Source organism: Orycteropus afer, unplaced genomic scaffold (genome assembly GCF_000298275.1).
Source record: "Orycteropus afer afer isolate SDZICR_OR568_19922 unplaced genomic scaffold, OryAfe1.0 scaffold00017, whole genome shotgun sequence".
Taxonomy (NCBI): domain Eukaryota; kingdom Metazoa; phylum Chordata; class Mammalia; order Tubulidentata; family Orycteropodidae; genus Orycteropus; species Orycteropus afer.
Window position 1 is genome coordinate 1509029 of NW_006921604.1, and position 14316 is coordinate 1523344.

Sequence of the window (14316 nt, forward strand, 5' to 3'; positions counted from 1 at the left end):
CTTCTCTTTACAGAGAGCATTGACCTGCTGCAGATCACTAAAAAAAAAAAAAAAAAACCTAAAGCACTGTTACATAGTAATAAATATACCACATTTTTAGTTAAAAAAAAAAAGCATGGAAGGTTCAAACCAACCCAAACCAAACTCACTGCCGTTGAGTCAGATCCGACTCATAGTGACCTCTCCTTGGGTTTCCGAGGTGGTATCACTATGGAAGTAGATTGCCCAATATGGAATGTTAGAGTTTATCAAATTATTTGAACAAAAATGTTTGAAAACCACTGATTATGTGACTTCTACAATCCCTTACAGACCTGTTATATATAGCCTTTATTTCATTGTATCATAATTTTCTTTGTATATATCTTTTCTATTAGAGCTTCTTAGGGGTAGGTGTCATTTCCTGTCATCTTTGTGTCCCCTTAGAGTCTAGCATAGTGTCTAGTATATAGCTGACATTCAGTAAATCTCTCTGGAATGACGAAGCTCTAGTCATATCCTTTATGAATTTTATCTCTTTTCCAGTTTCATGTGTCCAGAATTTAAAAAAAAAAAAAAAAAAATTCAGTTAGATCTCATTGTTTCTTCTTCTACAGTTGATCTTTTTTTGTTAATCAAATTGATCTGTCAGTTCTGAGGTGGTTTGAAAGAGATCAGTATCAAGTCTGGCTCCAATCCTGCCTTTCATTCCCTGCGCAATCTTAAGCAGCTCAATTGCAGTTTCCCTCTCAAATGAGGGAAATAAATAAGGTATCTCCGAAATCCCTTCCAGCTCTAAAGTTCCAAATTTACATATAGATGGAGTGTTGATTTTACTAGGCTGCTGACTCTTCTAAGCACTGCTTTTCTCTCTCAATGGAGTGCTCAAAACTGCATAACCAGTTTTACTATCTATGAGTTACTAAGGTCAGACTGACCCAAAAAAAAAAAAAAGATAGTAAAAAAAAAAAAAAAATGTATGAGAGAAAATATTTGCAAATCATATATTTGATAAAAGTGTAGTATCCAGAATATATGAAGAACTCTCAGGACTCAATAATTAAAAAAAAAAAAAAAAAACTCATGGCCATCCAGTTGATTCCAACTCATAGTGACCCCCGTTGGGTTTCTGAGGCTGTAAATCTTTACAGAAGTAGATTGCCCATCTTCCTTCTGCTGAGCGGCTGGTATGTTTGAACCACCAGCCTTCTGGTTAGCAGTCAAATGCCTTATCCACTATGCCACCAGAGCCCCCAATAATTAAAAGACAACCCAATTTAAAAATGGGCAAAGAATCTGAATGGCCATTTCTCCAAATGACCAACAAGCATGTGAAAAGATGGTCAACATCAGTTAGCCATCAGGGAAATGCAAATCAAAGCCACAATGAGATGCCATTTCATACCCACTAAAACCCATCGCCAACTCATAGCGACTCCACGTTATAGAGTAGAACTGCTCCATAGAGTTTTCTTGGCTGTAAGGAAACAGATTGCCAAACCTGTGTTTTACAACACCACCGCTGGGTAAGTTCAAACACCAGCCTTTAGGTTAGTAGCACCACCCAGGGACCTTCACACCAATTAGGATGTCTATAATTAAAAAGACAGTCAATAACAAGTGTTGATAAGAATGTGGAGGAATTGAAACCTTCATACATTGCTGATGAGAATGTAAAATGGTGTAGCTGTTTTGGAAAACTGTCAGGCAGTTTGTCAAGATAAACGTACAGCTACTATATGACCCAACCATTCCACTCCTAAGTATATACCCAGGATGATTGAAAACATATATTCACACATATGTTCAGAGCAGCATTATTCATCATAGCCAAAAAGTAGAAACAACCTGAATGTCCATCAGTTAATAAATGGATAACTAAATAGTTATATTAGTGTATAAATAGTGTATCCATACAATGGAATATTAGTATAAGAAGTATACCAGTATAAGAAGAAAGGAAGTTCTAATACATGCTACAACATAAATGAACTTTGAAAACATATAAAAGATGCCAGATACAAAAGGCCATGTACTATATGATTCCATTCGTGTATCTAGAATAGCAGAGAAACAGAAAGTAGATTAGTGGTTGCCAGGGATTGGGGAGAGGGAAATGGGCATAGTTGCTCATGGTTATGAAGTTTCTTTCTGGGGTGATGGAAAAGGTTCTAGAATTAGATGGTGGTGATGGTTGTACAACCTTGTAAATAAACTAAAACCCACTTTAAAATAGTGAATTTTATGGTATATGAATTATATCTCCCTCTCTCTTTTTTTTAATGTATAAGAAAGGGCAGCTAAAGAGTGGCATACATTTGGAAGCAACATCCCAACCTCTTCAGTAAGCAGTGATGGAGGGATCTGAGGCGGGTGTAAATGTTGGGGCTCAAGAAGCAACCCAAATATAACCATGTGGGTATACCATCCATCTCTCCACTTCCCACCCGCAGCCTTTTCCCATCCCCACCAACAGCACCATGAACATAGCCATACCATTCCAGGGTGGACATACATCTCTTTGCCCTTAATGCCAAGTAGTACTGGTTGCTCACTTCTTTTACACACTGCCCAAGTTTGTGTAGTGATTCCTAATAATACTATCGAATCAAAAATGGAAAGATCATTACGTGAAAAGATCTAGAATAGCCAAATTAATAGAGTCCAGAGATTATTAGTGGTTACCAGAAGGGTGAGGGAGGGAGAAAGCATTGTTTAGAAAGCTTTGAGTTTCTGTTTATGGTAATGGAAGATTTGGCAACAGTTGCACAATTAATGTAATTAAATCATTAAATTATATATGTGAAAATTACTGAATTAGCAGTTGTTATGCTGTATATATCTTTACAACAAAAAAAAAAATAGGGAGTAGTAGCTCTGGCACTGCCACATCCTACAAATCTCTGACAAATTCTCCTTTCTGAATAGTTGCTTTCACTGTGCTCTAAAATCCATGGTGGCTCCCTCATATTACTTACCACATTGATTTTAACTCCCCTCCCTAGCTTTCAAAGACCTTCGTAAACTAATCCTACCTTTCTTATCTAAAATTACATCACATGACAGTCATTTGCTTGTTAATACTGTAGAATCTAACCTTACAGCCCTACCCTGACTGACTTCACAAGTAAGACTAAGTTTCTACTAAGATGTCAGATGTTTATTGAGAGCTTTTGCAAGTCTCTTAGTCCTCACAGCATCTACCACCTATAGGTCTTCTTATCACTGATCTCAGGAAACCAGGCAGATGTTCTTGACTGACACTGCAACATTTACAAAGGCAGTATTCTTTGCCTTTTTAAATAGGAAACAGTAGCATAGTGGCTAAGGCACTTGACTGCTAACCAGAAGGCTGGCGGTTCAAACCCGCCAGCCACTCCTCGGAAGGAAGGTTGGGCAATCCTACTTCCGTAGTGATACTGCCTCAGAAACCCAAGGAGGGGTCACTATGAGTCAGGGCCGACTCGACGGCACATAACAACAACAACAACAACAAAGTTGTAGGAGGAATTTGTTGGGAGGTACCTCTGGTAGCATAGTGGCTAAGACACTTGCCTGCTAACCAGACAGCTGGCGGTTCAAACCCACCAGCCACTCCTCGGAAGGAAGGTTGGGCAATCCTAGTTCCGTAGTGATACTGCCTCGGAAACCCAAGGAGGGGTCACTATGAGTCGGGGCCGACTCGACGGCACATAACAACAACAACAACAACCCTAACATTAGCATATTATGTATTTCTCTCTCCAGAGTCCTTAAAAGGACACTTATTGGGATGTAATGGGCATTCAGCATGCGTTTGTTCAACTGAGGCAAATTCCATTGTCAAACAGCAGCTTTTGTATATTCACTACATATCTGCTTAATTCTATTGCACTAAAATATTCTGATATATTTCTGACAGGAACTGAAGTTCAAAAATCAATTATTTCTTACATATACATCTCTCAAAAGTCAAACAGTTTGTTATACATTAACTTTACAATTTTAAAAATGGTTAAAATAATCAACTATTAGTGAGCCTTTTGGTACTATTTCAGGATTAAACTTTCTTAAATTAAATTCTTACTGAAAGACCTAAATTTTTTCTAGCGTATGTTTAAAGAGAATTTTTTTATTATTATTTTAAAACCACTGACCTATTGTTATGAATTGCCTTTTTAGATGTATTTTTTTGTCTTTACAGACTATTAGACCCAAAAAGGATGCTGCCAACCATGTTGCTTTTTTGCCTGTCAAAACTACAAGGCCCAGCAGCCTTCAATGCAAACCTAGACCTGCCAATATTCCAGGGGGCCAGAAACCAAAGTTGGATCCACCAAAACTTCTGAACAAAAAGCTAACTTCAGGATGTGTTTCTTCTAAACTAAACTATAAGCCTTCCAGCAGTGGTCAACGGCCACTCAAAACTGGATCATCCACTACAGGAAAGCTGTCAGGAAAACCTGTAGGGTCACTTCCCAGACAGGAATTGAAAACTACAAAGCAGCAGGTGACAGATGAAAGAAAGACTAAATGTACGGACTCTGTGGACAACACCCATGTTGAAAATGAATACTTGGATTGCTTTCTAAAGCAGATAAACAAAGAGAACTTGTCCCAAAACTTATCAGATTTGGAGAGGAAGGCAGATCTTGAATTTTGTACTATAAATAAGCCGAAAACACACTCTCAGAATCCATCCAAGAGCAACTTGGCTCCTAAACAAGCCCTGGGCAAAAGCCTAATCAATAGTGCTGTTCTGAAAGACAGAGGCAATAAACAATTTATTGGAAAAACACAAATCAAGATTCTACCAGTAAAATCACAGCAACTCTCTAGAGGAGCAGATCTTACAAGACCAAAAGAAAAACCCTCAAGGACAGTTCCTTGCCACATTGTTAAGACCCTTAGTAGGACTCCAGCATCAGCAAAACCAGTGGCTAAGGATCAGGATATAAAGGCTATCAGGGCTGAACATGAGAAACCAAATGAAACTAAGTTACAGTCGCACCCTGCTAATGAACAAAAAGCAAAACATACCAAACCCTATACCTACACCAGTTTGCTGCTGGGAGGAATAAACAGACATCCGAACATTAAGCACGACCAGAAGTCTCTTCAGTCTTGTATTAGACCCCATACATCATGTGTACTACAAAAGTCAAAAGCCATAAGCCAGAGGCCCAGTTTGACAGTTGGCAGATCTAATTCAGTAATTCCAAGCACCCCTAGCATAAGAGCAAATGGGATCAATGGGAATAAATGCAACAATGACTTTCAACAAAAAGCACGAACTGTGGACTCCAATTTGAAAAAGCCTCTTTCCCAAAACCATTTTCTCAGTAAGACAGCTCCCAAAACTCAGGCTGGTGACACAACTTTGAATCAAAGACGCGTCCCAAATGAGATCCCAACTAACCCAAATATTAAAAAGAAAGCAGCAGAGGATCGAAGGTACTTTGCTTTAATTTTAAAATTATTGTGCTACTTAAAATGACTAGACAAATGATCACCAAGAATACTTTATGAGGAAATAGTCCATAAGTAATAACTCCTAAGTCATTTTTAGCTTTAGCCCTTAATAAGGAAAAAAAAATTGAAGTAAATATAACAAAGTATTAAGATATGATGGAGTTTAGTAGTATATATATGTGTCATAAATCATTCTCTGTAATTTTCCATGTAGTTGGAATAGTTTATTTTAAAAAAAAAATTGAAACAGAATGGATGAGTCTAAAATAGGCATTGTAAATGTGAACTCCTCATTCAAGAAGTACTATGCAGGGACTGAACAATAGGACAAAGCAGGTTAGGAGGAGTCAGGATAGAGTCCACAGAGCTAGGAAGTGGGGAGATAGTGGCTGCTCGTCAAGCAGACAGTGGCAAAGTCCAGAAATATTATCAGGGAAGAAAGAACTGGAAGCTTCCATTGAGTCTGAGTGGGCTGAGTTTGGGGAAGTAAACTAAGGCAAAGAAGAGCAATCATTTTAGAACCAGAGTTTGGAAGGGTCGGGTAATAGAAATCAGGATCTCAGTTTTCTGGAGATTAATATTAACACATGATCCTTGAAGCTGAACTAAAAGATCATGTACCATTTCTTCATAGGACCACACCTAGTCTTACAATGGTAGAACTCTCAGTGGAAGTACCTATATACACCTGGTTGGAGAGAAATAAGATTTATAGTAGCTTAAATGTAGCAAAGGTGCTCTGGTGGTGTAGTGCCTAAGGCATTTGACTGCTAACCAGAAAGCTAGCAGTTCAAACCGACCAGCCACTCCTCAGAAGGAAGATTAGGCAATCTACTTCCACAGTGATACTGTCTCAGAAACCGAAGGAGGGATTGCTATGAGTCGGTACAAACCCACCAACCACTCCTTGGAAGGAAGATTAGGCAATCTGCTTCCATAGTGATACTGCCTCAGAAACCCAAGGAGGGGTCACTATGAGTCAGTTCAAACCCACCAGCCACTCCTCAGAAGGAAGGTTTGGCAATCTACTTCTGTAGTGTTACTGCCTCAGAAACCCAAGGAGGGGTCGCTATGAGTCAGAACAGACTCGATGGCAGTGAGTTTGGTGTTTTTAAATGTAGCAAGGTGAAGTGAGAGCAAGATTATTTTCTAGATACAGCCCTAATCAACAAGCTCTCTGCCCTTGAAGAAACTGAAAATAAACCATTCAGGGTGATGTGATAGAGAGGGCTGGGATGGCTTCTTTCAATAGAAGGATCATGAGATATTCTCTGAAGTAGGAACAGTGACATCTGACCTGAGATCTAATGTTGAGAAGGCTAGTGACAAGAAGAAGAATGAAGCTTCTGCATACAAAATGGAGTGCTAAGACCCTGAGCTTGGCAATAAGGAAGTCAAGGTCTCTACCCTCAAGCTCACAGTCTAGAGTAGACAAAAGTCAATCATAAGACACTGTGTTGAGTGTAAACATGTCTGATTATGAAAGAGAAGGAACTTTGGAGAAAGATTAATTCATTCACTCTTTGAATGTTCCTTCACCAACAATGTACCAGGTGCTGGTGGATGCAGTGGTGAGCACACAGTCACAGCCCGTACCCATATGGAGCTTATCATCTGGTATGTCAAGTTCTAGAAAAATAAAAGTAAACCAGTGAAGTACTAGTAATAATTTGGCTTTACAGTAGGAAACCTCCCTTTTCATTTGTGATTAGAAGGAAGGCTAAGGAGCTAGAAAGAGGACCTGGAACATAAAGGAAACATGCCTGTTAGAGTGAAGGTGAGTGGAAAGCAGTTGGGGCTGAAATAAGTACTGTATGGATTGTGCTTTGGAGTCAAGAAGAGAGAAACAAGGGGGTTAATAGAGCATTCATTCACTGAAAAATAGTTATTGACTTTTTTATGTTATAAAAGCAAAACTGTAAGTACAGGAAACAGATGAGTGGTTGTCAGGATCTGGAAGTTGAGGCTGGGTTGACTAACAAGAAGTGTGAGAGAATTTTTGATGGTGTTGGAACTGTTTTATATCTTGTTTGTAGTAGTGGTTACTTCATATGTTTGTCTAAACTAACAGAACCGCACAGGATGAATTTCACTACATGGATATTAAATACCTGTGTGTGTCAGATACTGTGCTAGGCACTGGCATCCAGTGGTAGATAGGACAAGATCTGCCTTCAAAGAGCTTGCATTCTAGAGGAGAAGACAGAAAACAACATGGGATTAAGTAAAACAGGTTTATTGTTTGTTGTTGCCACTGAGTCAGTTTCAACTCATTGCAAACCTTTGTACATCATTGTGCTGTACTCACAATCATTGCTATGTTTGAGGCCATTGTTGAAACCACTGTATCAATCCATATCATTGAGGGTCCTCCTCTTTTTCCCTGACTCTTTACCTTAGCAAGCATGATATCCTTCTCCAGAAACTGGTCCTTCCTGATAACATGTCCAAAGTATGTGAGACAAAGTCTCACCATTCTTACTTCTAAGGAGCATTCTGGCTGTACTTCTTCCGAGACAGATGGGTTCATTCTTCTGGCAGTCCATGGTACAGTCAATATTCTTCACCAACACCATAATTAAAAGGCTTCAGTTCTTTTTCAGTTTTCCTTATTCATTGATCAGTTTTTGAATGCATATGAGACGATTGGAAATACCATGGCTTGAGTCAGCCACACCTTAGTCCTCAAAATGATATCTTTGCTTTTGAACACTTTAAAGAGGTTCTTTTGCAGCAGATTTGTCCAATGCAATGTGTTGTTTGATTTCTTGACTGCTGTTTAAATGGGTGAGTGAGAAGGATAAACTCCCAGAGCTTTGTCCCAGGGTCCTAGGGTTTTAAAATATGTTTCTTAAATATAGTGTAGGGATGTTAACTATTTTGTATATCTAGATAGAAAGTTAGGAGCTCTGGTAGTATAGTGCCTAAGGCATTTGACTGCTAACCAGAAGGCTGGTGGGTTTGCCACTCCTTGGAAGGAAGGTAGGCAATCTTCTTCTGTAGTGATATCACCTCAGAAACCCAAGGACGTGTGGCTATGAGTCAGGGCCGACTCGACGGCACATAACAACAACAGATAGAAAGTTAGCTACTCTTTTTGAAATAGAAGAATAACACTAATAATAGCGGTATACACTGAAATAGTGGCTCTTGTATGCCAGGCACTGTTGTAACTACTTTACCTATATTAGCAAATTAGTTGGTTGTGGATCAAGTAAAATGAAATCTTTGACAACTTCAATCTTTTCTCTGTTTATGTAGCTTATTGGTCCAGTTGTGAGGGTTTTTGTTTTCTTTATGTTGAGATATAATCCATACCGAAGTCTTTGATCTTCAGTGAGTGCTTCAAGTCCTCTTCATTTTCAGCAACCAAGGTTGTGTCATCTGCATATTGCAAGTTGTTAGTGAGTCTTCCTCCAATCCTGATTCAGCTTTTCGGATTATTTGCTCAGATTGAATGGGTGAAAGGATACAACCCTGATGCACACCTTTCCTGATTTTCAACCACAGTGTATTCCCTTGTTCTGTTCAACCAACTGCCTTTTGGTCTATGTATAGGTTCTACATGAGCATAATTAACTGTTCTGGAATTCCCATTCTTCTAAATGTTATCCATAATTTTTTATGATCCACACAGTTGAATGCCTTTGCATAATCAATGAAACACAGGTAAACATCCTTCTGGTATTCTCTGCTTTCAGCCAAGAGAGACTGAAAATGCAAGGCCCTGAGGCAGGAATGAACTTGGGTCTAGAAACTGAAAAGATGCCAGAGTTTCCAAGGAGTAGTGAGAGTGGTATGACATGAGGTTAGAGAAGGTGAGCAGGAGACAAATTACACTGGGTCCTTCTACCATGGAAACACTTCAGTTTTATACTAGAAGTGATAGGAAGGTCCTAACAGTGACATGATCTGGTTTACATTTTAAAGATCACTCTAACTATTGTGCGAAGGATGAATTTGATAAAGGTTAGAGTAGAAGCAAGCAGATGAGTTAGAAGGCTGTACAGCATTTCAGATAGAAGATGACATGACTTGGTCTAGAATCCTAGTAGGGGACATACAAGTAATACTGACTATAATGATATGTCAGATGTAAGGGATAGGGAAACTAGACAACTAATAGTTTTGGGCCCTAGCAACTGAGTGGTTTGGGGTTTACCAAGTTAGGAAAGTATTTGGGAACAAGTTTAGAGTTTTTGTTTGTTTGTTTGTTTGTTGTACAGTATTAAATTTGAGATATGTGACAGATATCAAACTGAAGTATCAACTAGGCACTGGATTTTATGAAGCTTTGGGCTCCAGGGAGAGATCCAGGCTGAAGGTGTATATTTGTGAGTCATAGGTAGTTGTTACTTAAAGAAGCTAGGAAGCCTACATCTACAGACTCTTGGACCTACATGATGGCCACTTAGAAGTAGGAGTATAGAATGTGAACAGTAGAGGAAATCTAGGATTAAGATTTGGAGGCAGTAGAGACCAACTACTTAAGAAAATGCCACCAAAAAAAAAAAAAAAAAGCACAACCACTACCGTGGAGTCAGATCCGACTCATAGCAACCCCTCCTTGAGTTTCCAAGGTGGTATCACTACGGAAGTAGATTGCCCAACCTTCCTCCTGAGGAGTGACTGGTGGGTTTGAACTGCCAGCCTTCTGGATAGAAGTCAAATGCCTTAGACACAATGCCATAGGAAAAGAGCCTTAAAAATATTGATTTACAAACTATGGTACATACACACAATGGAATACTATGCAATGCTAAAGAATAATGTAGAATCTGCAAAAGACCGCATAACATGGATGAACTTGGAGGACATTATGCTGAGTGAAATAAGTCAATCACAAAAGGACAAATATTGTGTTAGTCCATTATTGTAAAAGTTAAGGAATGGTTTATCTATTGAAGGAATTTTTCTTTGTTGGTTACCAGGGGTTGGAGGGGAGGGGAGGGAACACTGTTAGATAAATAGAGATAAGTATTGATTTGGGTGAAGAGAAGGGCAATGTACCAAATGTGAGTGACCAATATGGCAGCATTGAGGATGAGAAAGACACAGAGAGGTACATGGGAGGTACAGACAATAAATATGAACCCCTCTGCACATACAGTACTGCATTGTCAGTAAAGGCAAACATGGGTATATGGGTGGATAGATGGGTAGACAGGCTGAACTATTAGGTATGTCTATGAAATGGGGAGTGTATCCAAGAACATGTATAGGGTTGGCAGACAATGGTCCTATAAGATTATGTGAATGATCGGAATTCCCAGGTGTATAGTAGAACTGACAAGGGGCAAGGTTGTGGTCACTGTTTGGTCACAGCCAGCTACCGAGAGGGACCGAGTAGTTGAACCTGTGGGCTTGGGACCATAGTCACAGGGGACATCAAGCTCAATTGGCATAACATACTATACAAAATATTATTCCACCTCCTACTTTGGCGAGTAGCGACTGGGATCTTAAAAGCTAGCAAGCTACCATCTAGATGCAACAATGGGTCTTTCCTCGTCCAGAGAAGAATGAAGAAAACCAAAATTCATGGAAACAATTAGTCCTAGCGATTGGTACACCATCCGATCTGCAGCCTTTACGACTATGAGACCAGAAGAACTAGATGGTACCCAGCTACCACTGTCATCCACTTGGAAGGGGATCTATGTAGGAGATCCTTGATAGAGAGGGAGAACAATGTGGTACAAAACTCAAAATCATTTGGAGGAAACAAAAAGGGAGGGGAACCAGGTTTCCTGGTCCGATAGAGCCTGGTAGAACCACTGAGACTATGGCCCCTAGCTGCCCTTCAGGTCTGGAATTGAACCCACACCTGTGGTTTCCAGCCAAACAAAAGAGAGGCATATGAGTTGAACATTTACCTCAAGTAGATACTCTCCTTGGAGAGAAAAATCATGGGAGAAAGAAGTGCTGCTTATGCATAGGGAGACACAGCTCAGGGGGCAAGAGTCCATGAATGGACACAGGGAAGGGGTAACTATGGGGAGGAAGTGGGAGGGGAGCTGTTGCATTGTAGTAAACTGTGGTCAATGACATGAGACAAAGTATATATGAACTGCTGTATGGAAAGTGAATTTGCTCTGTAAATCTTCACCCAAATCACAATGAAATAAATAAAAAGAGAAAGAAAAAATATATGTATTTATTTACTTAAGAAAGAGAGAGTCATGTGTGGTCCAGAGAGAGAGTTAAAGAACTGGGTAAAGACCAAGACCGTTTTGAAGGCAGAATGCAGATTCAATGGGCCTGGGTGAATGACAGGTAACAGACTTTTGGTGGGAGAGATGGGGCCAAGTGATTTCAGATGGAGGAGGACATCTTAGGAAAGTGTCAGAGGTAGCAGGCAGGAGAGATGAAAATCTCCAGAGAAAAATAATGAAGTATAATCACAAAGTTAAAGAATTTGAAGACTGAGATACTGACCACCTGCAATCCTCATGATCCCTGTGGCATCTGCTTCGGGAGTCGGGTGGGGGGGAGGCAACCCAGTGCTGCCATGACCCACTTGTAAATTGTTTTTCAATTCTATTTTTCTGACTTTGCCTATAGTTGAAGGTCTTTAATTATACTCAGTCATATGCCTCAGAAGCTTGACTCTGAAAACTAACCCCCGACTCCACCTCTTTAATTGCATTACAGGAAACAACTGGAAGAATGGCAGAAGTCTAAGGGAAAAATCTATAAACGGCCTCCTATGGAACTTAATACAAAAAAAAAAGTAATAGAGAAAATGAATGTTTCATTCTGGAAGAGCATTGAAAAAGAAGAAGAAGAAAAGAAAGCCCAACTTGAACTATCTGATAAAATTAACAATACTCTGACAGAATGTTTGCAGCTCATTGAAGGGGTGAGTGAGAAAAAGCTCCCAGAGCTTTTCCCCAGAGTCCTGGAGTTTTAAAATGTGTTTCTTAAATATAGAGTAGGGATGTTAACTATTCCATATGTCTAGGTAGACATTTAGCTGCTCTTTTTGATATAAACCAAAACCAAACCAAACACTGCCATCAAGTTAATTCAAACTCATTGGATTTCCAAGGTGGGAAATCTTTACGGAAGTAGATTGCCCTATGTTCCTTATGCAGGGTGGCTGGTGGGTTTGAACCACCAACCTTCTAGTTAGCAGTCAAATGCCTTAGGTACTGAGCCACCAGAGCTCCTTTCTTTTTGATATAGAAAAGGAATAACACTAATAGTAGTGCTGTACACTTAAATAGTGGCTCTTGTATGCCAGGTACTATTGTATGCACTTTACTATTGTATTACCTCTTAACTATCACCGTTACTGTTCCCACTTTATAAATGACATGGAAGCACAGAGAAATTAGGAAACTGACCCAAGCTGTCTGGCTCTAGATCCAAAGATCCAAAAGGAACTTTGCTTTCTCTGTATATCAAGGTCCAAAGAGTCAATATTTAATATTTGGTATTTGGTTATGAAACTAAAGTCAAAAGCAAGGTTATGTGTGGATGTGGATTGTTCTTAATACTATGTTGTTGTTTTTTGTTGTTGTTATGTGCCATCAAGTTGGACCCAAATCATAGCGACCCCCCCTTGGGTTGCCAAGGCAGTATCACTATGGAAGTAGATTGCCCAGCCTTCCTTCCGAGGAGTGGTTGGTGGGTTTGAACCTCCAGCCTTCTGGTTAGCAGTCAAGTGCCTCAGGCACTATGCTACCAGAGCTCCTTCTTAATGCTATATAGGTAGCTATAAATGGTGTCTAAATTATATTTGTATTGTGCAGATAAGAATAAAGTAGATGATAGGCAAAGGGTATGATCCTTAGGAGGCTCCCTGAAGAAAAGATAATTTAAAATGAGGGAACAGACAACTGTACTAAGGTCCTTGCCTGAAACAAGCCCCGTTCTGTCATTTGGCTAGTAATGTTGGAAAAGACCATCAGGATATAGGAAAACTTCAGTTTAGGTTGGCTCCAGGCAGTTATTTTGCCACAGAGTTCAGTTAAACATTACCTATTTCTCCTTTGTGGAATTAAACTTCAGTTCTTTTTCTGCTTTCATTCCTTTCCCATTGAAAGCTTTTATTGTTTGTTCTTTTTAAAAATTTAAAAAGTGAATATATTTGTACTATTAAAAACATTTCAACAATGCCGATAAATGACCAGCATCCCTCCTTCCCCCATGTCCCACACATGCACACTTATGTATCCCCTGCTTCTCCCTACAGGTGACCACTACTGCCATGTATCCTTCCAGACGGTTTTTATGCATGTATATACAGTATAGAGAAATGATGTATATACCATATGTTTATGCAAATAATATATGCAGGTTCTACATTTGTTGCCCACCTACCCTCCTTGCCCATGAGGTATTTTCATAAATGCACTATGCCGATTGTCTTTTACATGTTGCTATAAAACAGTTAGCATAGCCCACTTAGGAAAATACCTTGTGGGTGGGAGGGTGGGTTGGCAAACAAACGTAGAACCCACACTTTATTTGCATTAAAATACAGTACTTTTGTGAGTTGTAATCATTTTGTCCCAGATTTTCACTTCTGTCCTTAGATTGTCTTTTTTTTTAATGCATTTTATTGAAATATAATTTATGTACAGTGAAATACACAAAACAAAGTCATATGGGTCAATGCATTATATTTTGCAGTGTTCCCTCCCCTCCCCACCCACCCCTAGCAACCAACAAAGAAAGTTTCCCTCCATATATAAACCTTTCCTTCACCCTCCACAGCAACGAACTAATAGTATATTTGTCCTTCTGTGATTGACTTATTTCACTCAGCATAATGTCCTCCAAGTTCATCCATATTATGCAGTGTTTTGCAGACTCTACCTTATTCTTTAATGCTGCATAGCATTCCATTATGTGTATGTACCATAGTTTGGTCATCCA

The 14316-nt window shown here is 39.4% G+C and overlaps 1 protein-coding gene across 1 annotated transcript in view; it reads left to right on the forward strand.

The window, feature by feature from the left end:
• CKAP2L (cytoskeleton associated protein 2 like) overlaps nucleotides 1–14316 on the forward strand; it is a 43414-nt gene that overhangs the window by 8826 nt on the left and 20272 nt on the right. Inside the window, exons 4-5 of the mRNA XM_007959400.1 lie at nucleotides 4163–5412; nucleotides 12085–12292. Coding sequence (XP_007957591.1) covers nucleotides 4163–5412; nucleotides 12085–12292 — 1458 coding nt within the window. The remainder of the gene's footprint in view (nucleotides 1–4162; nucleotides 5413–12084; nucleotides 12293–14316) is intronic.